Source organism: Melospiza melodia, chromosome 4, assembly GCF_035770615.1.
Source record: "Melospiza melodia melodia isolate bMelMel2 chromosome 4, bMelMel2.pri, whole genome shotgun sequence".
Taxonomy (NCBI): domain Eukaryota; kingdom Metazoa; phylum Chordata; class Aves; order Passeriformes; family Passerellidae; genus Melospiza; species Melospiza melodia.
Window position 1 is genome coordinate 11,379,648 of NC_086197.1, and position 24,586 is coordinate 11,404,233.

The 24,586-nt window shown below is 50.0% G+C and overlaps 2 protein-coding genes across 2 annotated transcripts in view; one reads left to right on the forward strand and one right to left on the reverse strand.

Moving 5' to 3' along the window:
• WNT5B (Wnt family member 5B) overlaps positions 1–20,939 on the reverse strand; it is a 55,189-nt gene extending 34,250 nt beyond the window's left edge. The window contains exon 1 of the mRNA XM_063153872.1: positions 20,781–20,939. Coding sequence (XP_063009942.1) covers positions 20,781–20,798 — 18 coding nt within the window. The 5' untranslated portion in view covers positions 20,799–20,939. The remainder of the gene's footprint in view (positions 1–20,780) is intronic.
• Positions 571–3,223, forward strand: FBXL14 (F-box and leucine rich repeat protein 14). Its single transcript, XM_063153871.1, has one exon. The coding sequence runs from the start codon at positions 598–600 to the stop codon at positions 1,798–1,800; it is 1,203 nt and encodes a 400-aa protein (XP_063009941.1). The 5' UTR covers positions 571–597; the 3' UTR covers positions 1,801–3,223.
• Positions 20,940–24,586: the final 3,647 nt, after the last annotated feature.

The following is a 24,586-nucleotide window of genomic DNA, read 5'->3' on the forward strand; positions in this document are numbered from 1 at the left end:
CCCCCCGCGCCTGGCCGCGCCTCCCCCCCCTCCCGCGGGCCGGAGCGGCGCCGGGCCCAGCAGCGCGCGGCGCGGAGCGGAGCGGGCGGGCCCGGAGCGGCGGAGTCGGTACCGGCGGCGGGCGGGCCGGGCCGGGCCGGGCCGCGCCAACCCCTGCCCTCGCTGCCTCACCGCCGGCGCGGGATGCGGGCGGCGCGGGGCCGCGGGCTGTGAGCGGCGGCAGCGCGGAGACAAAGGGAGGCGGCGGCGGCGGCGGGGCTCGGCGGCAGGCGCTGGGCACGGGGCGCGGGGGCCGCCGCCGGGGCGCGCCCGCCGGGATGCGGCGCGGGGCGGCGCGGCCGCGGCAGCAGCGCGGCGGCGGCAGCGGCGCGGCCCGCCCGGCGCGGCGGTAGAGGCGGCGGGGCCGGGCCGGCGGTCGCGCAGTAGCGTCTCCCGCGCCGCCCGCGCCGGCGATGTGAGGGCGGCGGCGGCGGCAGGAGGAGCGCGGCGCGGAGCGGAAGGCGGGCGGGCCCCGGGCGGAAGCGGGCCGGGCCCGGCGGCGAGGGGCAGCAGCGCGGCGCCGGCGGGGGCGGCCGGGCGCGGGCGGGCGTGCGTGCGATGGAAACGCACATCTCGTGCCTGTTCCCCGAGCTGCTCGCCATGATCTTCGGGTACCTGGAGGTGCGCGACAAGGGCCGCGCGGCGCAGGTGTGCACGGCCTGGCGGGACGCCGCCTACCACCGCTCGGTGTGGCGGGGCGTGGAGGCCAAGCTGCACCTGCGCCGCGCCAACCCCTCGCTCTTCCCCAGCCTGGCGGCGCGGGGCATCCGGCGGGTGCAGATCCTGTCGCTGCGGCGCAGCCTGAGCTACGTGGTCCAGGGCATGGCGGACATCGAGAGCCTCAACCTCAGCGGCTGCTACAACCTCACCGACAACGGGCTGAGCCACGCCTTCGTGGCGGAGATCAGCTCCCTGCGCTCGCTCAACCTGAGCCTCTGCAAGCAGATCACGGACAGCAGCCTGGGCCGCATCGCCCAGTACCTCAAGGGCCTGGAGGTGCTCGAGCTCGGAGGCTGCAGCAACATCACCAACACCGGCCTGCTGCTCATCGCCTGGGGCCTGCAGCGGCTCAAGAGCCTCAACCTGCGCTCCTGCCGGCACCTCTCCGACGTGGGCATCGGGCACCTGGCGGGCATGACCCGCAGCGCGGCCGAGGGCTGCCTGGGCCTGGAGCAGCTCACGCTGCAGGACTGCCAGAAGCTCAGCGACCTCTCGCTCAAGCACCTGGCCCGCGGGCTGGGCCGCCTCCGCCAGCTCAACCTCAGCTTCTGCGGGGGCATCTCGGACGCGGGGCTGCTGCACCTGTCGCACATGAGCAGCCTGCGGAGCCTCAACCTGCGCTCCTGCGACAACATCAGCGACACGGGCATCATGCACCTGGCCATGGGCAGCCTGCGGCTGTCGGGCCTCGACGTCTCCTTCTGCGACAAGGTGGGGGACCAGAGCCTGGCCTACATCGCACAGGGCCTCGACGGGCTGCGCTCGCTGTCGCTCTGCTCCTGCCACATCAGCGACGAGGGCATCAACCGCATGGTGCGGCAGATGCACGGGCTGCGCACCCTCAACATCGGCCAGTGCGTCCGCATCACCGACAAGGGCCTGGAGCTCATCGCCGAACACCTCAGCCAGCTCACGGGCATCGACCTCTACGGCTGCACCCGCATCACCAAGCGGGGCCTGGAGCGCATCACCCAGCTGCCCTGCCTCAAGGTGCTCAACCTGGGACTTTGGGAAATGACTGAGAGTGAGAAGGTCAGGTGAGAGGAGGAGGAGGGTGCCCCGAGACCTCCATCTCCTCTGGAGGGACTCACTGACTGACTGACTGCTGCAGAGGAGGAGAGAAAGAGAGAGGGGCATGCACAGAGACATGCCCACGCACTCTGGCACCGCAGGGAGGAACATAGAGGGTCTATCCTCGACCCTTCTGTGCTGCCTACCTATCCTTGCTGTGGAGGAGGAGGAAGGGGGACCAGGAGGACAGAGAGAAAGCACCTATCCATTTTCCAGGTCATGCCTCAAGTTCCATGCTAGGGATACAGAGCCCTCTCCCTTCCCACAGCATCCTTCCCTGCAGAAGAGGTAGAAACCCACACTTATGCACTGGGGCTAGAGACACCCCTCTTTATCCCCACTCCCACATTCCATCTCCTCAAGCACTAAGGATGGATAAACAAAGACCCTTGTTCTGCCATGTATTCAGAATAGATTATTTTTGGTTTATATAAAGGAGAGTGGAGATGGGAACAAAAAATAAGTTAACAGCAGCAAAGGCTTCCTAGCTACACTTGTGCGCCCAGCCACCCAGTCATCCTGAGCTGGGCACAGACAGAGCTTTTGATAAAACAACCATTCCACCTCTGTGCTTGCCCCTCCCCTGTCAACACATGTGTGACAGAAATACTGCTCCCTAGGTACATTGATTTTTTTTCCCTTTTAAATCTCTCTTCAGTCTCCAGTTTCATGTTATTCTGTGCTGTGGGTGGATACAACCTCCCACTGTTCCAGTTCTCCACTGCACTGAGACTAGCGATAGCTACAGCCTCCCCTTTTGTCAGTATGTTTCCATGTCATCCTGCACTATGGGTAATGGAAAAGTCCAGGCACTCCATTCTCCCTCCCCACCTCTCCACTGGACATGAACACACCATTTCCTCCTCCTCCTGTCTCTGTGGGGACTGGACACAGAACCCACTCTCTTAAGCCTTCCTGTGCACTGGGGGACCCTGAGAGTTACTGAGACTTGTCTTCCCTTTCATCATTCTCTCCTTTTCTCCCCTCCTCCTCCTTGGCAACAGGGATAGACATATCCAGCCACATATCCATTCCTCTCTGGGTTGGGGGTGAGCAGGTAGAAAGGGGTTTTCACTCCTCTCTACCTGGGGGACACGAGGAAGAATCTCCAGCTTCATTTCTGCTTCATTTGAGATACTGTGACCTGTTTTTATTTTGAAATGCATAAAAAAAATTACTGCTACAAAAACAGCCTCTTACTCTCCCATCTATCCCTTGCTTACATCCTGTAATTGATCCCAGTTTTCCTCACTCATTCTCCCCCTTACAGTATTCATTTTCTTACATGGTTTTATTTTTAAAGACATATGAAGTTGCTGTTCTTGTGGATTTTTAAGTACTTTTTTTTCTGCTGAATATATTCTATATATATAAATATATATATGATGTCTGGCTACCTCGTTTTAATTTGTTACTTTTTTTTTTTCCCTCCTCAAAAGCCCTGGAATTATTACAGGAAAGAGATTTTGAGACTGAAACATTTTTGTGCCTAGACTGGAATAATGCCCCTTGGGTTTGTTCTTATTTTATCCCCTCCTCCACCCCCACCCCTTTTTAAATTTTTTTTTTTTAATTTTAAATTTTTTTTTTAATTTTAAATTTTTGTTTTTAGGCTTACCCTACTGTGTCCCACCTCCACATTCTGGTTGTGCCTCTCCCTCCCTCTTCACTGGGAACTGGGGACCCAAACTGTGCTTCTGCATTTTTACTCTTCTAGCACAAATATGTAACGTGAGAATCCACACTGCGGATTGGGCTACTGTTAACAGAAATGTGTAAAATGCAAGTTTGTTTAAAAAAAGAAATATTATATATATGGATATATGCAAGTGCTTTCCCCTCCCCTCCTAAGCCACCTACAAAAGGTCACTATGCCAGGCTTCCTGTTTGTAGGTGGAGAGGAGCAGAGCTGGCCTGCAGGCCCCAGGGCTGCCATGTGAAGGGGAGGAGACTGAAGTTCATCTGTCTTATCTCTGTTCTGTCAATAAAATGGAGCTGGGTCTTTAGATTATTTTTTAATTATTATCTGAAAGAGGAAGAGTAAGTTTGGGTTTTGTTTTGATTTTTTTTTTTTTTTTTGTTTTTAAATATCTTGGCTTTTTTTTTGCTTATCTGTTCAAAATCTCAAATCCTCCACAGTAACAGGCCAGACCACGGAGTTAACACAAACCCGGAGACCCCTATTGATTAATTGTACTGTTTGTGAATTTGTATAAAAAAATAACAAAGATCCTCTTAAAACATTTTATATTCTTACAGTAAAAGGTTAAACATATTTATATAATAAAAGAGGAAATATGAAGTATGTTTTTGAAAAAAAAAAAAAAAAAAAAAGCCGTATCTGTGTTGTCTGTACTTATTGAAGCCGTGTGTGTCTCTTGGGCTTGGTCAGAACAGCCTTGTGGCTGATGGTGGGATTGGGGCTGCTCTGCTGAGGAAGGCCAGGAGCCTCCTCCTGTGCAGGATGCTGGGGACCATCTGCAGCAGGAGTTGGTGAGGAGGGGGCTTGGCAGGACCAGCCATGGCCGTGAGGGTGCTGCAGCATCCTGGGGACAATCCCCGCTCAGACTTCTGAGCCTGAGGTCACACAAACCTAAAGTGCTGAAACTTGCAGCTGAATCGACTGCTTGGTGATAGAGGATTTGGGAGCGGGGGAAGAAGGCCTGTACTTCTTAATTTTTTTAAGCTTCAGATGAATTGCTTAGTGGAAGATTTTTTAGTAATTTAAATTGCGGCCCTCCCCGGATGGAAGAGCCATCAAATAAAAACATTTCCCAGCACTGACAATCACCAAAAACCTGCGCCCTCACAGACCTGGAAAATCTGAAACGTCTTGGTTGATTTCAACTACGTAGCTGAAGATTAAAGAGAAAGTAAAAAGTGGAACCGTGTTCAAAAAAAAAAAAAGTTTGAATAATCTAAGGTGTCCTTTGTCCTCTACCATAATCTTTCTCCTCGACGTTATGACTTTTAACCCGCTGCGGTCCCTCGCTGGCCTCCCCGACGCGGGGTGTTGTATTGTTGCAGGGTGAGCGGTGTTTGTAGGGCAGCCACAAAGGCCGGCCGTCTCCCCAGCCCGGCGGCGGGGCTCCTCGCCCGCTGCCCCCTTCCTGCCTCCAAGGAGGGGGAATGCGAAATGGTGGAAGAAGGCAGAGCCATTGTTCAGGAAAGTTAAAAGAGGAGCTGTCCTTGCTTGCTTGCTCAGTCATGCATACTCAATCTGGCCGGGCCCGAGTCCCTATGGAAAGGAGGAGGGCGATTCTTCCCCTCTTTTTAACATTCCTCTCCAGGCCTGGCTGTATTTAAGCTGCTTTCCTCCGCGCCGAGGAGGAGGGAGGGGGATGGTCTGAAGTTCCTGTACATTTGCATTTTAAGCACTTGCAGCGCTGAGCAGGCCACTTTGTTCCCCGCTCCAGCAGCCTGGCCGGGTGCTGCTCCAGGTGGGATGCCCGGCCACAGGAGGTGCCCTCGGTGCCCACACCTGCCTGCCCTGCCCAGCCCCTGCCTCCACAGCTACTCTGGCTGAGGCTGGACTGGGCACACGCACTGCCAGCTCTGCCCAACTCAGCTCTTAATGCCGTGCTGCATTTCAAAGGGAAAGCAGTGCCTGACTCCAGCCCTCTTGAAAAGAAACGCCATCTCCTCCACATCCTAAGGACCTGGACTATCTCAGGGTCTGGGCTTTGGGGCATGTGTTGTTCTATTCCCTCCTTTCCAAGACTTCCAAGCTTTCTGCTGGGAGTCCATTGACAAAAGCTGCATTGTTCGCTTTAGGGAAAGCCACCACAATTGGATCTAATTGAGCCTGACACTATATCCATCTTCCCCTACTTGGAGGGAGGTGTTGGGGTCTGTCTTTCCGAGTTTACAGTAACTTCTTGATGGAAAAAGAGCATGTATGTATGAGTGTTATAAACAACAGGAATTCCAGATCAGGTTCCCAGAACAGCTGAAAACGTAATTGCTCCAGGGGTCAAGCAGCAGTCCCAGCCAAGGATGGGGAATGATAAACCTCTCATAAAGTAGGTTTGTTTCTGCTGGGTTTGGGTGAAAATGGCATCTCCTTGTTAAGCCCCACGTTCACATGGATAACATAGATGTCCAACTGTTTCAATATAATGTGTGTGCTCGCAAGCTCCGCAATCAGAACCAGGACAGGATATTTTTTTTCCCTAAAAAATCCCCTGAACTTCTTCTCTCAACTTACAAAAAAAAAAACCCAAACCAAAAGCATTGCCCACATGGCCCAACATCCCCTTTTAAGAGGAACACAAGCCAAAGGAAGTTGCCAAAACCAAAGCCTCCCTGAACCCCAGTTCTTAGACACCCTGGACTGTTCCCGTAGATGGAGCAAGTGCTCCTCATACCTTCCTCTCATGCTCCACTGTGACAGCACCTCCTCGTACCCAGACACAGGCCAACAACCATAGACCAATTACCACATAACTTCTCAGCATAACCAACCACTCTTGAATTTTTGAACATGACTCAGTTGGAAACTGGGGTAGAAAACCATAAAAAACACTCCACTACTTGGAAATGAGCTGGAAGTCTCCTGTCTGTGAGCCCGCAGTGCCCCAGCAGTGGCTTTGGTGCCAGCAGAAGTGCTGGGGCAGCAGGGCACAAGGGCAGGAGGGTGGCCCAGGGACCTGCTTTGTGGACAGCTCTGAGGAGCAGAGGGGCCACGCTAAGGAAGTGATGGCAGAAAGAGCAGAGCAATGATGTGGAGGAGGGATGAAGTGACTGAGCAGGAGAGGAGGCAGCAGCTGGGGACGCCAGCTCCAAGCTGCAGTGCAGTCCTGCGTGTGCGTGGGGTCCCTGGTCTGCTGCAGCAGCTGCTCCCCTCGCCAGACCCAGGGATGGCTCCGCTCCCTGGGAGCTGGGAGGAAAAGCAGGCTCCACCTGGGTCCTACTGCCCTTGGACTAGCACATGGGAGGTCCATGCATGACAGATTTACACATTTGATACCTTCCCCTGCACGCTGCGGGTTGGGCTGAATCGGTTTGTCACGGTGGCTCTGGGGGCCTTTGTTTGGCGCTAATAAATAACAGGGTCACGGGGCAGCTGTCAGCCAAACCACCTGGGGCCTCTGCTATGGCCAGAGGTGATCTGCCTGCTAGACAGCACAGAGCTCACCACTGAACCTGCCCTTTGGGGGTCAGCGAAGGGTTAAAATGAGACCTGGGTGGCCAAGAGGCTCACGGATTTTGGATCCAAAGCTAGAAGTCAGCACAGGCTACCATTAACAGCTCAAGGGGACATGTCCCTGGATCTGGCAGCCTCGCTATGTACGCGTGTGGGATGCTCCTGGCAAAGTGAACCCTTTTTTTGTTCTCTCTCTCTCCCTCCTCTACCTTAAAAGCCATTGTTTCAGCCAGCAGCTCTTTAACAGTGCCTTCTGTGGAGGAAAAACAGAAATGGATAAATTTGACTGGGTGGTGCGGGCTGGACCCCTCAGGACGCCAGCGAGGCCCCGCGCCAGAGCTGCTGGCTGGGCTGCACCGACACTCCCCACCATGGCCAGCCAGCCAGGCCGTCCTGCTCAATTCCCCAGCCCCAAGCTGCACGAAAGAAAGAGCTGGAGAGGGTTCATCAGGCTCCTGTGCCAGAACTTAAGCCTCCAGCCACATTTGGCAGGGATGCTAGTGCTTCTCCCCCTTCCTTAATTACATTTACCATATGCACTAGCTCAATGACAGCCCAAACTGAAATCACATGATGGAGATTTTGAAAGATCCGCATCTGATCTGTCCTTGCAAGATGAATGGAAATGGGATTTTCCTAAAAACTTTCCTTAAATCTGTGGTGTTTCTTAGACAAGGTGTCAAAAGTTTAGTACCAGTGACTGGACACATGCCCTGAGCAAGTGTTTCCACATGAGAAGGTTACTGAGACATAAACCAAACTCCTATTCTGCTACAGAAACTAACCCAGATCTAGAAATGGGAACCTCCTCCTAGTTATTTTCTTTCCTCTGAGTCTTGTTTCTCTGGGCACAGTCTAATGATTTCATGATGAAGCAACTTCCCCTCCCAGCTCTGGGAAAAAAAATCAAAAATCCCTAACTAATTTTATCTGAGCTTGGTCCTGTTCCTCCCTCTCCTTTGCCTCTTTCTCTCCCCAAACATCCCAGCTTTACAACCCTTGGATGTCTTTAGGGGCTTGGCAGTTGGCACATAACATCACAGGGGCACAGAGCACCACAGCTCTGCAGCCTCTCCTTGTTCACTGAGCTGAAATGTCAAGAAATCCCTGCCATTATCTTTGCCCCTTTCTCCCCTCAAACGTCCCAGCTTTACTACCCTTGGATATCTTAAGGGGCTTGGCAGTTGGCACACAGCATCACAGGGGCACACAAATCCCAGCTCTGCAGCCTCTTTCTGTGTTCAGTGAGCTGAAATGCCAAGAAATCCCTGCCACTGTCTCCCTTGGTGACAGCTGCGGCGGCACTCCTGGCTCCCCAGCTTCAGCGTGAGCCATCGTTCAGTGCCATAAACCCTCCTGCCACACGCTGGCTAGAAGCCTTGCGAGGCATTCATACCACAGGTGAGCCGGTTCCCTGTGCTCCCCCGGGCTCCGGGAGCTGCCAGGGATGCCGTGCCTCACTTGGCTCTGGCACATCTCCATCCGCCCTGTGCGAACTGACCCGAGGTGACGGCGATAACGAGACCCCTCGGGTCGCTCGCCTACCTATAACACCCAGGACAACCAGAGAAACAGATGGAGAGCGCGCTGCTGCCCGGGGTGCTGGCAGTCGCACGGGCTGGGTGGCGCATCCTCATCCTCATCCTCATCCTCATCCCGCTGCCATTGCCATGGCGATCCCCCAGGCGGCAGCATTGCCCGCCGAGTGCCGCGGGCGCTCACGGCCGCCGACGAGCGGCTCCGCTCCGGTGCCGCACCGAGCCCGCTCCGGTCACCCGTGGCACCGAACGGGGGCGGCGAGAGATCGGACGGACTGAAGGGCTCGCCCGTTCAGCCCTGGACACGAAGCAGCACGACGGGCGGTGCAAAGGGATGGGGAACTGCTCGTCATCACCACCGCTATCAGCATTTGGTCCTGCACCATAAGCCAAGCTGGAAAGGCACACTTGGCATGGCTGAACTGGGAGTCAGGCATAGAACCGGTGAATGGTTTGGGTGGGAAGGGATCTTAATGATCATCCAGTTTCAATCCCCCTGTCATGGGCGGGAACACCTTCTGCTATGAAACAGCTGCTTAAAGCTCAGTCCAGCCTGGCCCTGAGCACCTCCAGGGATAGAGCATCCACAGTTCCTCTAGGTAACCCGTTCCAGGGCCTCACCACCCTCACAATAAAGACTTTCTTCCTGGCAAGCAATCTAAACCCAACCTCTTTCAGTTTAAAGCCATGCTCCCTTGTCCCATCACTCCATGTCCTGGTCAGAACTCCCTTTCCAGCTTTCTTGCAGCCCATCTGGGCACTGCAAAGTGCCTCAAGGCCTCCCCAGAGCTTGCCCTTCTCCTGGCTGAACAACTCCAGCTCTCTCAGGCTGTCTCCACAGAAATGCTCCAGCCCTCTGATCACTTCCATGGCTTTCCTCTGGACTCTCTCCCACAGGTTCATCTCCTTATGTTGGAATGTGCATCAATGCTCCCCATCATGAAAGAACTCCCCACCCCAGCCTGAAGAGCTGCCTCCTGGAAACTGTCTATCCTCAACTTAGCACTTCAGACCTAAAACTCCATCTATTGACATCTATAGCTTGACAACAACATTTTTTTTTTTAAAGCATGCAAGTGTGAGAGTGTTAATGGAGCACAACCAAACTTAAAGTAATGCTTAGATTATTTTATTTCAGTTCTGTTGTGCAGGGTTTTGCTGTGTTGTTGGCACAGTCACTCCACTGGATACCTCTGCAGTGATAAACGTATCTGGAGCTGTATGTGTGTATCCTTTTTAGCACATAAATTTAAACAGCTTTTTTTAATCCAGCTCTCACACTGCTGCTACAGGTACAGTGAAGGTGTCATTTTCAGAAGCAACTACGCCTTATAATTTACAGAAGTTTAATAATTAGCTTCTGCAGACTCATTGTATACACAGACATCAAAAAGGGAAAATCAGCACTAATGGGGGAAGAGAAGTGGAAACAACTTGACTAAGGTGATGTCCCAGATCCATGTGTCACCAAACAGCGCCTGGCGTCCACCCCTTCCATCTCCAGTCCTGCTGGTTTCTGCCTCTTGCAGCAGCAAAAATGGAAATGAGTTTTCCAGCCTAAGGTAGTCCTGGAGAGGGAGGGTCAGGACAAAGAACATCTTCCTGTCTCCCACACCAGACTCACTGAGCAGCCTGGAAGTGCTGGTGTGCAAGTGTGGGCTGTGCGAGAGCTCCCAGCAGCAGGAGCCCCTCCAAGAAGCCATCTCTCTGTCTCTGAGCAAACTCTTCAGCCCAGAGAAACCAAACGCTGGTCACAGCTTTTACTGCAGGCAGTGGCCAGTCTGCCCCCACAAAAGCAGAGCTGACAGCCCTGCAGGGAATGTCCCAGCACAACCACAGGTACTGCTCTGTGGCTGCTCCCTGGACATCTCCACCAGGACTGTCCCCGAGCAGGGACCACCCATGTGGATCAAAGGCACCACAGGCTCCCTAAGGCTGCCCATGCTGTCTCCTCTCATGGTGTCCCTTCCCCAGAGTCACCTGTCCTTTAGCACAGACCTGCCCAGACCACACTGAAGGCCAAGCAAGTGACAGCAACTTCTGCCCCCACACCCAGACCCCACTGCACCAGGGCTGCACTGCCTTCCCCTCACCTCCCCTGGGCTCAAATGCCACGGGGACATCGGGGGAACATGGGGAAATGTCATCTCCCACCCACACCTGCCAGGGACTCAGCAGGACAGGGGAGGCTGCATGTGAGCGGCCGGGTGTAACTTCCACCCTGTCCCTAGTGCCAAAAACAAGCATGTTAAAGCTAATCTACCCCTGTCTCAGCTCAACTGCTTTTCTGTGACTAAGCCCCTTATAATGGTTTTACTAAAATCCCCTTTTGATGGAAAAAATCCCAGCTGGAAGTTTCGGGCAGCGGCACAATGTGCAAGTCTGCGTGTCCCTTTCCCCGGCTTCACAAAAGCCTCTAATCGAGTGGAAAATTTGCTGGAGGCCAGAGGTTTAGGCCTGCAATTATTTTCTAAGGGATTATCAGGAGAGAATGGCGGCACTTACGACCCTCCCTCTCTTTGTGCTCTGCTCTGTGCTGCTTTCAGATGGACTCAGCCAGAAACCTAAACCACCGCAGCTGGATCCAGCAAAACCAGGGCTTGGCTGGGCAGTTTGCCTCCTCTCTGTCTCACAGGACAGATCCCAGACTCCAGGTTAGACGAGTCCCCATGCAACGAACAGAAGTGCTTTTCCACAGAAGCAACACTCTCAGATTTATTTTTTTTTTTTAAAGAAAAGCTTGAGAAAAAGCAAACTATTCCAGCCCCGTGAGCCTCAGTGAGAAACCAAGGAGCCAGGAGGGATGAGGTTCATTGGACAGCCTGGGCTTTGGCTCTGCAAAGCCATTATGTAGGAGGTCTTACACAAGTTACTTGCAGCTGGCTCCAAAAAAGCCTTGGCAGGGAAGATGTGCACACTGCAACACCCAGCTTTTGAGGGCTCTGCTCCAAGGGTGGGTCCTGGCATCGGGGACCTCGGCGCTTTAGTGGCCTCTGAGAACAGTCCTGCACCACTGAGGGTCCAAAACAACTCACAGAGCCACTCATGTCAGCACACTGAGCAGAGGCAGGCCAGAGGAGAGGTGTGGAGCTACCAGTTGTTGGTGTCTCTGGGTCTGGATTGAAGGCACTTGAGACAATAATTCATGTTTTGGACTCAGGTGTTGATTATTTCTTATCAGTAAAACAGTCTCACTACTGTGAATTCTGCAGCAAGGCACAAAATGGCCAACAATCTCTTGATACAAGGTCTTTTAAGACTAAACTATCCAATTAGTTTAAACTATCCAAGAACTTACACCTAGATTATTTTCCCTTTTAACTCAATAACTGATCCCAAAGAGCTGCAATGTGGACTTTCCTGTCAAATTACAAAATGCCACCCAAACCCATGAAGAAGAAGAAGCATGAAGAAGAAACCCAGGATGACACCCTGTGCCCTCCATCTTGCTCCCATCTACAACACACTAAAAATCCCAAAACCTAAATTTCTCACCAAGTGATCACCTACACTACTCTCTATAATCTATTTTACACTTTTGTGGATTCCAGTCTATCTTGAAGTCCGGGAAACTTTCTCCATGAATGAGGGTCAGAGTCAGTGCTGCCCTGGGGGTCAGGGCACCCCAGAGCAGACAGAGAAATATTCCCAGTGCCCTGGGTTTCCACAGAGAGGCACTGCTGGCCCTCCTGTCCAAGGGGCTCTGTGCCTTGCTCAGAGCTCCCAGGAGCTGCCTGCACTCACACCTGGCCCAAAATCAGCTCCTCTTCCATCAAATTGCCACATGCCTGCTTGCTTAAGAGCAGGTGAGCCATAGCCAGAGGAAGCAGAGGTGTTCCCTGCTTCCCAACAGCAGCCTAAGGAAGCAGGAGACCTGCTTCAATCCCTGTCTCCCTTCACTTCTAACTCATCCCTAACTCATGTGTGGAGAAGGTACAAACTGACCACAGGAAAAAGGGCTGCTCTTCACTGCTCCCATATCAGCCACACCACAGTGTGGATGGTAATTCCAGACTTGGAGCAAGAAATGAAACATGTGAAGGAAGCAGTGGCTGAAGACCTCTCAGCAGGTGGCATAAAGCAGCTGCTGGCTAAAAAGAAGAAGCAGGCTGTGATGCCTGAGCTTTCCCAAGATGGTTCAAAACTAAGTGGCAGCTGCCACTGGGGCTTTTTGATCTTACTGTGCCTGCTAGGTGTGCTGGGTGTGCTCTAAAAGCACCTGGGCAGGCTGAGGGGCAGGATGCCTGCCTTCTGGATGGTGGTCAGACTCAAGCACTTGGGGCAGGCATTTAAGTAAAAAACCCAGCACCCGAGGGGTGTTAAACAAGAAATAATTTTAAAATCCTAGACAAACACAGAGAAAAAGTCAAATGAGGCATTTGTGGAATTATGATGCCCCCAGGAGCTAGGTGGTGCCTAAACTGGGGATTTTGATTTTGCAGTTTTGAAGAATGCTGCCTAAATGTCATTTGGCTTTGCTTTGGTTTTTTCTTGGATCATTTTTTTTTATCCCTCTCTACCTCATCATCTCCACCCACATGGACACTGTTTTTGCAGGATTTAAAGACAGTAAGATAAAAAGACAAATGGCCAATCCTGCTCAAAATTGCCCATTAAGGCTGATATGCTTTGAGATACTCTGAGTCTGCTCTCCAGGACAGCTTGTGAAATCCAGCATCCCAAGGTAAGGAATGCACAGTCACCAGCAAGGAGCAGCACAGGATGTGACCTGTGTGATTCACCAGTGGCACTGGAAGTGTAAGAGCAGCTCCTGCCCCAACTTCTCACACAAATAAATGGAGCATTGTGCACAGTGCCACAGAAGAGCCATTCTTTGCTACCTCCAAGGAAACAGATCTTCCTCCAGCCGGCTGCTCTCGAGCACCACTGGTGAGCCTTGCTGTTGGAGCCATAAGTCTTTCTGCTTATACAAATCTGCTGTCCACAAATAACCTTGAAAATCAGTATCACTGAAACACCATGGACTTCCAGAGATCAGCATCCAAATTCTGCACAGGGGCAGGATTGCACATACTTGGATCACTTCTGAAAAAGGTTTATCCTAGCAGTACATAGCCTGCAGCCACCTTACTCAACCACTTCTAGTTTACTTCTAATATTTTTTCTCCCTATCCACCTCAAATATTTTGGTTTTTTTTCACCAGATTAAGCTGTGTTTTTAATGCTCTCCACAACTGGCAACAGAAAAAAAGTTGAGGAGTTTTCTGTTTCAGACAGCCTCTTCCATCCTGGATGAATACTCCTCTCCCTGAGTCCTCACACTCCTTTCCCTGCAGATGCACCTCAGGGGCTTCAGTCAGCCTTGTGAAGAGCCCAGTTACCAAGCTGCATTGTACAAGTGGGTTTCTAGATGTATGACAAACATGTCAGGAAACTATTACTATCCTCATGAGTGTGTTTGTCCCTCAAGAGTTGAAACAAGAATCCTGATAATGTAAAGAGATTTTATCTCACTGGGATGTTACAAAGATTTCTCAGGTTTCAATATTATAATATTGTTAAGGTACATATTATAATGAAGGTACAACTTGTCACATGTTCATTTTTGTCCCATCCCTGCCACTTCCCTAAAGAACAAGCCCTGCAGACAGAAGGGTTTCAAAACACGTCTGCAGTTACTGCTCTGGAGCTGTGCTCTGTCAGAGGCTTGGTGTCGAAAGCAGTGTCTATATGTTCAGCTGCAAATTTACAAACATTTAAAGAAGCTGCAGTTTCCAGAAATGAAGGATAAGTTATTCTTATTATGAAAGCTGGGGAGCTTCCAGGGTCGCTGGTGTGCCAGCAGAGGATCCAGAGCCAGGGCAGATAATCAGGACAGAAGAATCTCCAAGTGCCTGAGGACCACCTATGCAACATTTCCATGTCTCATGCACCAGGTGCTGCTCCCTGGAGCACAGAATTTGGGCATGCACTCAGTGTGCCACTCCTCCCAGCTCCTGGCTTGCACCAGAACAATGTCACTGTCACACACAGCGACGTGCAGAGCGAGGAGCCAGCCCAGCCCAGAGAAATCTGTCATTTACCAGGAATATGTGGTGTCAGTGCAATCCCAGCCCACAGCTGGGAACTGGCAGCACATGCTTGAGGTATCACACTCACAGAGCAGGAACAGAAAAACTGCTTTGCCCACAACCACCCAAAAACTGCAGGCAGCTTAAGTCAAAAGGCTTAAAAGGAGGCACACAGAGAAGTTGGGGTCAGGGTCCAAGAGGAGCACAGATTCAGAGTCCAGAAAAGAGGCTGCAGAGAGGAATTCATCCCAGCAGCAAGTGTCACTCTGCACACAGATGCACCTAAAACAGCTCTGGTCACTCAGTTCACAGATCCTACACACTTCAAGGATGGGAGCACCTCACCTTTATGCATGAGCTGCTCTCAAAAGCTAAAGCTGAAATCCTGGCAAAAGTTCCCCACTTTCTTTAAAAGTAAAAGAAAAAATCCCACCCAATGCAACAAAGAAAAATAATAAAAAAAAAACCATCCCAAATCAAGAGTCAGCTGCAGCACAGAATGAAAAAGTGCTTACTCTTACTCAGATTATATTTCTTATATCAGGCTGAAGGTGGTCATGGAATAGGATTCAGCACATGGATGCATTTCTGGAGGATCTTTATTTTAATAAATATGCAGGGGGAAAACCTCTCTTGATACAAATCCTATGGAAAATATTGCTCCTGTAGACAGCAGAGAGACCAGTTCTGTTTGTGTACTCAGGCACTGCATATATGAAGATATTTTAGAGGCCTCTATACTTAGCCATTGTGGTTTCTATCTTTCCCAGGCCAGAGGTAGCTGTGTAAGCATATAGTCAGCACTAGCTAAACAAGTACTTTTGAAACTGTACTATTATTACCAAATTAGTTAAAGAAGGTTTCTTTTTCTTTTTTTTTTTTTTTTTTTTTGAGGGGGGAAGGAAGGGGAAAATCTAGACTTCAATATAAAAGCATAAAAAAGCTCACAAAAGAAAACCAAACTGAAAAAAGACCACCCCAAAACAAAACCCCATCACCTTTCTAGCCCTTAGAGTGAGATGTGGTTTTTTCAGTATCTCTTTTCATGTAACTGCAGCCAGGCCACTTCAGGTCATGCTTTCACCTGACCTCAGCAGGATGGCAGCCCTGGGTTTTCAGGGTTTTCCAGGGACACCAGGGTGCTCCAGGAAGCCACATGGGTGACTCAGGCAGTCAGCTCCTTCCTCTGAGTCAATGCTGCCCCAGCACCACTCCGAGGGAGCTGACCTGTTGTCTCTCGGAGGAAATAAATGGGTACCTAACCACACTGGTGGCTGGTGAAGCCAACACCAAGCTTGGCACAAACACTGGCATTTGGCTACGTGACTGCTCCCCATGTGTGTAATTACATTTCTGCTCTGTCCTGGATTGCTTCAATGGCTGCTGTGTTTCACCCAACCCTAAATGCCATCTGAGGCTTGGAGGAACAGCCCCAGAACTGCCCAAAACTAAAAATCTGGAATTTTATTGCTGATCCCACCTTTGGTTGGCTGCATGACCTAAGCAGGTCTCTCCCACCTTTTCCTCGCCCTTGTTTTCCCCACCTGCAAAGGGGAGATCATGAAAAGAATCTCTTCTGTAAAATGCACTGAAAGACACTGGTGGAAAACCCAATGTCAGAGAGCACCATAAAGGTGAATCACGTGAGACAGCATTATTAATTAGGTATCCTCGTTAAACATTCTGGGACTTTTTTCAGTAGAAAAGGCATTAGGGAAAATAAGGAAGATTTGTAAAGAAAGAAATGAAGTTTCTGGATTTGATATAATCAAGACCTATGATCTTTCTTGAATCCAAGAGAGCCTTGGATTAAGGACCAGACAGGTGTTTCCCCCTTTGATGTGAGGGAGTGCAGTGATGCCTACTCTACAGGAAATTCTCAAAAGGTGCTGAGCATTAACAGGAGGTTTTTTCCACAGGCAACTCTGCTGTCTATAATTACCTAAAGAAAAATTCATCCTCTCCTTCCCTAATCCCAGGGCTCTGATCACATTCTACATTTGTGCTGGGCACTCCATTTTGGAGCCATGTGACACTTACAACACACAGTCTGAAAAACACTGAGGGAAAACCCTGGATCTGAGATTTGGCACAAGCTTGCTGAGGGTTCACTGAAAGGTTCCCCAAAGGTTTGTGACTCTTCTCAGCACAATGGGAGCAAATTACAAGCACTGTATCTTGCAGCTTGGGCAAGTATAAAATGTGATCAATCTTGGAAGCTTTGACCAAGATGCGCTTTCAGTTCAGTTTAGGTATAAGCTCAGTTCCAAGCTCACAGGCTGGAACAGAGCACACAAAGGATCTGCAGTTTGCATGGCAAAGGGCTCAGCTCAACACAGGTGACAGGGACTCACAGCAGACCTGGCCACTGCCAGCACAGACACAGCCAAGGGAACACCAGCACTGTGGGTCAAACAGGGAGCCAATTCTGAAGCAATTCCACCATCCATGCAAGTGGTTTGCAACTTTGAGCAGCCTTAGAGCTTGCAAATGCGATTCTCTCTGGAAGAAACTGCACAGCTGACCATGCTTGAGGAGGATACTCTGTGCATCCATGGGATCAGAAAAAAAACAGTCCAAAATGACACTGCCCCATCCCACAGTGCTCTTGCATGGGTGCCAGGTCTTCAGCACCACCTGAGCCCCCTCCAGGTCTGCTCCTCCTGGCCAATTCTGCCACAGCCACCAAGAGCTGGGACTCTGCTGCCCAAGAGCTGGAGTGCAGAGGTACAGCAGTACCCAGTTATTTGGGATATCTGCTTTTGAACACCATCTGCTGGATATTACAACTCTTGATCCCCTCCAGACCAGAGATGCTGGGAGGCTACCTGTGATCACCCAGCAAGATGCTGGGGTGTGGGAGCAGGAAGCCTGTCCCAGGTACCCCGGGATGCCCTGGCATACAATGTGCCATGTACTGTGTGAGGGCACCACAGTGTCCACTGAAAACAATCAGAGCCCACAGAGACACCCACCACCAAGAAAAGTCAAACTCAGCATCAGCCTTCCCCACAGGACTGAGCTGCTTAAACTCACTGAATCTGAATGAAACACTCTGCTGAAAATGATGCCTAGGAGAACACCTAAAATGCATTGTTCCCCAAGAGGATGGGGCTGCACAGGCTCTGAGGATGTAACATTTCCTCCTGCAGCTCCAGCCTGCAGAGGTCACCTGTCCACCACAACGCTGGAGTGAATGACTGGCAAAGAGCAACGGAGACAGGTGAGACAAGATGGGCAATTGTCACCTTCAGTCTACAGTCCACGAGGAAAAAACAGCAGCCTCATACCCTACATTTCAGCCTTCAGGTTGGTTAGGAAGTTGTGGCCACCTCTGATCCCAGTAATCAATCAATGCAGAGATGTTCTGGAATGCAAGGCTTAGGCAGTGACTCCTCTAAGCTAGTGTCCACTGTCAGGGGTCTCCCAGGAAGGCATTGCAGGTTTATAGGGCCAGGAACAGCTTGTAAATGGCTACAGCTGGAAGACTGTCCAGGAGAAGGAAGCCCCACACACCTTCTAAATGAGCTAGAATAAAATTAATAAACTGTGTGCAAGATTTTTATCCATATATCTAATCCTTTTTGCATTCTACTATGGTCTCAGTCTCAATTATTTATGTGCTGTAACAAAAAAATAAGCCTCACGTGTGTCAGATGTTTAATTTCAATTTCATTGGAAACCTTGCATTACATAAAAGTACACACAGGAATGCCTGGTTTACTTCTCTGTACTTCTACGTTTATATACTTCTGTCATGTTGCTTTTTATTACTCTTCACCCTAATGAAGGATGCATAGTCTCTTTCAGTCTTTCCACACCTGCAGGCATTTTCATCACCTTGTTCTGTTAAATATTTGTAGCAGGGTGATCAGAAATGAGCTCATGATATTTTATGTTTAAGATTGGAGTCGCAGAGAATCGCTTGTAGGGTGATCAGAAATTAATCCATGATATTTTGTTTTTAAGACTGGAGTCCCACAGAATTGTCTGTAGGGTGATCAGAAATGAATGCATGATATTTTATGTTTAAGACTGGAGTCCCAGAGAATCGCTTGTAGAGTGGATCAGAAATGAATATATGATATTTTATTTTTAAGATCCAGAGAATTGCTTGCCTTTCCACCAAGGAGATCCCACATATCCCCAATGCCAGCAGGCTCCTCCTCAGCCAAAGCCAGGGAAAAAGGGAGGAAGCTGGGCTTGTTTCACCCTGTCACACTGCAGAACTCAGGACTCCTGGAGCAGTTCTGCGCTCCCAGCCCATGCCAGCCGGCCTCAGCTGTGGTAAGGCAGCAAGAAGGCATTAACCCTGCTCCCTGCTAGGAAACAAAGTGTCCCACTCATTCCGGAGAAAAGTTAACGGTACTCATTTCTGAGGGACTTGCGGGGAGGGCAGACACAGCGCAGCTCTCCCAAGATAGCTCAGAAATAACCTGGGAGGATCCCAGATGAAGGCTGGGTGTCTTCTTACATCTGTCTGGTTTCCGAGCTGGAGTGTAAACAGTGGCACATTAGCTCAGATTAATTACAGGCTGCCGGTGCTTTGCTTTCATGTAGCGAGCTCTGGGAACATAACACCACTGATAATTAAATAGCGCCTGCCATCAAAGGGCTGCAAACCACCCAGCAGAGCAGGCAGGCTGCTCGGGCAGGGCAGCAGCTTGGCAGGACACAGGAACACAGCACGCTTGTTTAGGAAATGAGAGATTTCTACTGAAACTACAGAAGGAATTATCACGTGTTTTACATTAAGTACTGTACAGTCAGACCTGGGCAGGATTAGCATCAGTGCCAGGATGATCCATTTACACACCACAAAGTTTTATATCCCATGAGAAAGATAATTTCTCCCATGATAAAACTCCCTACTTTTTTTGTCCCCCTGGAACAATGACTCATTAATGACTGAAGAATAAAAAAAAGTTATGCCACACTTTGTTTTCTGCAGGGTGAGAAAAAGCAGAGAAAAACTTACAGGAGTGGAGTTAATTTTCTGTGCCACCACATCCCCTCCTTCCCCAGCTCTTCCACACACACCACTGCCCACTGGTTATGTGAGATTTTGTGCCAGGCTCGCCAGGGTAGCAGTGTCAATACTGGGGTAGGTGACCAAACCTTCCTTCTCTTGTGCCATATCCCATCTGGGTTACCACATCCCTACTCATTTCCTTTTCTGTCCCAGCTTTTTCCAGACTCAAAGCTGCTTTTCTGTTCTTGCCCCATCCCCTTGAATCCATGCCCACCGAGGTCAGGGAAGACCATGGTCAGCTGGGATGGCTGAATCAATCGCTCCCCAAACCTGCAGCCCTGAACCATCTGATGTTCTCTTACACACCAAAATGAGAGGTCCACGTGGAAGCCAAAGGGACAGCAGGGGCTGCCAGGACAGAGCTTTATGCTCTCACTTGGAAAGAGGGGCAGAACTAGTGGAGGGTGCAGGTTTTTCCTGCCCACCACCTCACAGTGCCTTGCAGAGAGAACCAGGAACCTGCAGTTCAGGTACCCAGCATCCCAAGATCAGCTGCCCTTTGCAGCCAGGATCTAAGGACATTAACAGACTGAAATACACACCACATCCCTTTAGCATTCCCAGATGAACTCAGAAACTGCAGCTTGAGCATCAACAGCACTGCTGAAGGGCAAAAACCTTGCACTGTCCTCATGAGCCCAGCACTATCACTGGGTTTCACACAGCCTGCCCTCTGTGCAGGGACAGTGACTGATTCAGCAAATTTCACCTTCCCCAGACTTAGGGCAAGGCCACAGATGCTCTCCAAAACCCACTTGGGCTGCAGCCTGCCCACTGACCTGGGACAGCCAAAATGCCTGGCCAGGAGCAGATCCACAGCAATGACAGCCACAGGGAAATGGGCTTGAGGAGAAAGTAGGAGAGGAGCAAACTTCACACAGAAGCAACACTGATTTTTGAATGGTTAATTGCATGTTTTGGTGGTTTAGTTAATAACCTGAAGTGAGACACACACTGCCATGCAGCACCTCTTCACCTAACAGAGGCATCTTTTTGACACACCATGCAGACTGCCACTGTCACATAATGGTTGAATAAAAGCTATGAATATTAAAAGCCATGAATATTAAGTCTGCACCCACAGCATCTGAAACAGCAGCTGGAACACACTGTAAGGCACAAAGCAATAAAGTACAAGAAGCTCAAGGAGACTGAAAGCTATCAAACTTCTACAATATTGCCAGTATTGATCAATTACTCACCCCCTTTCTTTGACCCATGGACAGCCAAAAAGCAGGACCAGACACAGAGCTAAAGAGGAGCACTTCTCTGCTCTCACACTCCAGAGTACCAGAGAGGATAAACTACACCTGGGCTGGTTTAAATGGCAATTGCAATCATTTGCACTCTCAGCTGCTCACAGCTATCAGTGCCCAGGTAAAGCCCACTAAGGAAAGGAGCCAATCAGGCTTAACAGAAGTCACAGAGGCTGGGTTAACCCCATAAACCTCATCTCCCAGCCCTCGCCCTCACAACTGAACCCTCCACGTTAAATCTGGAAGCCTTTATTGCCATTAGCATGAAGTACATGTCCCAGAGCCTTTGGATCTCTCACTTTAGACCAGGACCCCAGTGTGCCACGAGTTCTCTGCCAGCAAAGCTGGGTGGCTTTGGTCTGTAACATGTGGCTTGTGCAGCAGCAATATTCAGGGGCCCCAATGTGCTAGGCACTACACAGACAGAAATTAATTCCCATAGTTACTGTCCTCCTAGATAAATGTAAAACCTTATACTGAAGAGTTTTCTCACCTCCTTTTTCAGCAGGACAATCATACAGCAATACTGGTATTCCTCTCACTTAGGCATAAGGGAGAAGACTGAAAAACATATTGAGCTGCCAGAGATGTGACTGCAGCATGTCAGATGTGCAGGCAGGTGACCCTGGAGAGCTCATGGAGAAAGAGCAGGGGTTCCCACCCACTTGGTTGCCTGAGTACGTCCCCCAGAGCCCCAGCAGATTTATGTCACCAATGCAGCCACAGTGCCCTGCTGCTGTTATTTAGATGTGGCAGAGACCACAGCGAGCTCAGGTGGGCTGTGTCCACCCCTTGGCACACCCCAAGAATATCTTCATTTCTCCTGAAATCACTCCCACTGCTCTAGCAGGAACAGCAGGGGAAGACAAGCCAAAAAGCAGAACCAGACACTGCAAAACCCAAGCCCTCTTTAGTCACCAAGCTGCATCTGTTGCTCCCACATTTTGTGGAAGGATACACGTCTGCTCCACCAGCAGTGAGAGCCCAAGGTCTCCAGCTGTCACTGTGCTGCCAGCACTGGGGCTCTGATATATTTAGAGCCCACAGCACCACACCAGCTCCTCTGCTCATTAAGCCATGATATTTGAGCTATGACTTTCATTGCTGCTTTCAAGGTAATCTATCTGAGCAAACTCTCACACTGTAAAACTGGTTGCTGAGCAAGAAAAATATGGTTGCCCCAATGTGACAGAGTCACTGCAACGAGCTTGGCTTTTTATTTAGAGAGCAGGTTATATGTCTGTCTCGCAAGGACAAACTGGGTGAGACGACTGACCAATGCATCTGACCCAAGGCTGAAAATAAAAGCTGGCTTCCCACCTTAGTTTCCAAGTAAACTGCACCAAGTGACGCAGCTCCCCATACTGCATTTCACAGGCAGCACAGATATATTTAGCCCAGCATGCCCCTCCCAAGGCACAGTGTGGGGCACAACTGGCTGAGCAGAATCCAGGCAGGACACAGGGAAACGAACCAGGCAAACCATCCTCTCCTAGTCAGCAGCACGGCTCTTGTTCACTTGCTTTGTTTTAATATAAACAAACAAATAAAGCCCCAAAACAAGGAAACCTCACAAAAGGAGTTTTATTTTCAGGTCAGGCAGCAAATCCAACAGTTGGAATTATGTCCTGGAAATCAGCAGTGCAACTTAGTTGTGTTGTTGGGTGTTCTTTGCATTTCCATCCCAGAGTCAGACAAAACCAGCATCTATCTTTGTGAGAGAAAATGGTGCAAACATCACACAAGCATCAGTCCATGTGAACATGGAATCTCCTTCCATGGATTTGAAATGAGGAAAACCAGCCACCTGAACAGTGATACTTGGGTGCCTGAAGGAGCACACTGGATCTAGAAAAGTGCCCAGGGGAGAGGAATTTCAGTAGTGTATAGACAAGTAACTTGTAAATGTCTTGGTGTATTTCAGAAGACACCTCCCCTGCAAGATGTTTCCAGGGGATCACCCCAGGGCTGTGGGAGGGTTAGAAATTAAAATGTAGCTCTAGGAAGCTGAGTTTTTGCCCTCAGGGGCCTGGGAAGTGATCTCCTCCTCAGCCTCCATCAAATCAGATAAAAACCAGCCAAATTATTGTGATTAGAATGACAGAAGGCAGTAGCTGCTCAGAAGCACCCACCAGGCAGGGTTTTGGCACCAGCTGGTTGTACAAGGTGATGAACCAGAGATGTTTCCAGCCAGAAAGCTACAACAGGGCTGTCTGCCTTCTCCAGAAGGGCTCTCTGGCACACAGGAACACAGGGAATCTTCTGGCTTCCATGTGGGGCAATCTCCTGGCCTCAGCTGGAGAAATTACACACTGAAGTCTTTGCATAAAAGACTTCTCAAATCAGAAAGATGATCCATTGCATGCTGGAAATGAATCAAGAAATCACAGCAAAACATAACAAAGCCGTGTGAACAGGAGTATCCTGTCAAGACCCCTGACTGCAGTTTTGCCTAACAGGGCTGGCTTTAATTCAAGTCTCTGGGAAACTCTCACTCCAAAGGATGAACCTTCAGCTCCGAGCTGGCCCAAGCAGAGCGCGATTCCTTAAGGAGCCCTCAGTGCAAAACACAAACCCACTTCTCTTATCATCTTCCTCATCCCAAAAGGGAGGCAAGGTGGAGTCAGGGAAGATTTGTGGCCATGATAAGACTTTAATGTCTGAGTAACACTCCAAGCACAGAGACTTTTGATTTCTCAGCCTTGCACTACCTCACCCTCTCCTGTGACGATTTAAGGGGCCGAGTGGAGTGGCTGTCTCCTAGACTTTCCCTCCTTTCCCCTAAAGTGTGCTCTCTTCAGGCCTTAGATCCATGTTTTTCCCTCAGCCAAGAGAGGCCAAGCACAGCTTTTGCTCATGTTATTGCTGCCCCAGACAGCCAGGAGAGGAGACAATTATTTAAAGATGTGCAGAGTGAGACTGGGGTATGACTGTAGTTACTGACCCCTGGGCACCCTGCAGCAGAGACCACAATGTGCTGAGAGGTGAATAACCCTCCTCCTGCAGGAGAGTTGAAGAAACCTCTTTTCCTTATCAGACTTTTTAAAAAAACAATAAAAGATTTGTCTCTAATTAGAGGTTGAAATATTGTTTTTCAAAACTCCTGCAAGTCATTCCTATCCTACAGGTTGTGTTTGTGTCACTGACAATGTCTATTACCCAAACACAGAGGAATGACAGGCATAGCTTCTTATCCCTGACTGGGTGAGTACAATGCCTGGAACCAAATTTATAATAAAAATATTTGAAGTTAAGATTCAAAATTCAGTTTCCTTCAGTAGTTCCTGCTTTAGCACACTACCACTGTATCCATAATGAAAATCACTTGTTAAAGTACAAAGAGCACAGTAAGCTCTTCAAACACCACTGTTCCTCTAAATACTGGCCAAAAAGGTTAAAATACTCACCTAGCTCATCACTGTTCCAGTGATGTAAGGTTTGTAACAGTCCTGCCATGCACAGGAAAGGTTTCTGTGAGAACCAGGCTTTCCCCTGCAAGAACAAATCTCTCCCTCGTTTAGATTAATTGATTTCACACATAGTTGTTTATGTGTGTGGCCTCCCTTGATTTTCTGAGCTCTCCTCACTCCAAACAAAACAGCTTAGGGATGTAGATGGAGCCAACTGCATCTGGGAAGAGGGGAGATAACACCTCAAAGCCAGACAGAAAAGGACATTTCTTGCTTCAGAGGCTTTTCTCTGGATGACACTTTGAGGCAGCCTGACAAAAGCTTGCTTCTGGGGCACACCAT

Coding starts and splice junctions, on each gene's coding strand:
- FBXL14 (XM_063153871.1), top strand. CDS start 598: ATGGAAACGCACATCTCGTGCCTGTTCCCCGAGCTGCTCGCCATGATC.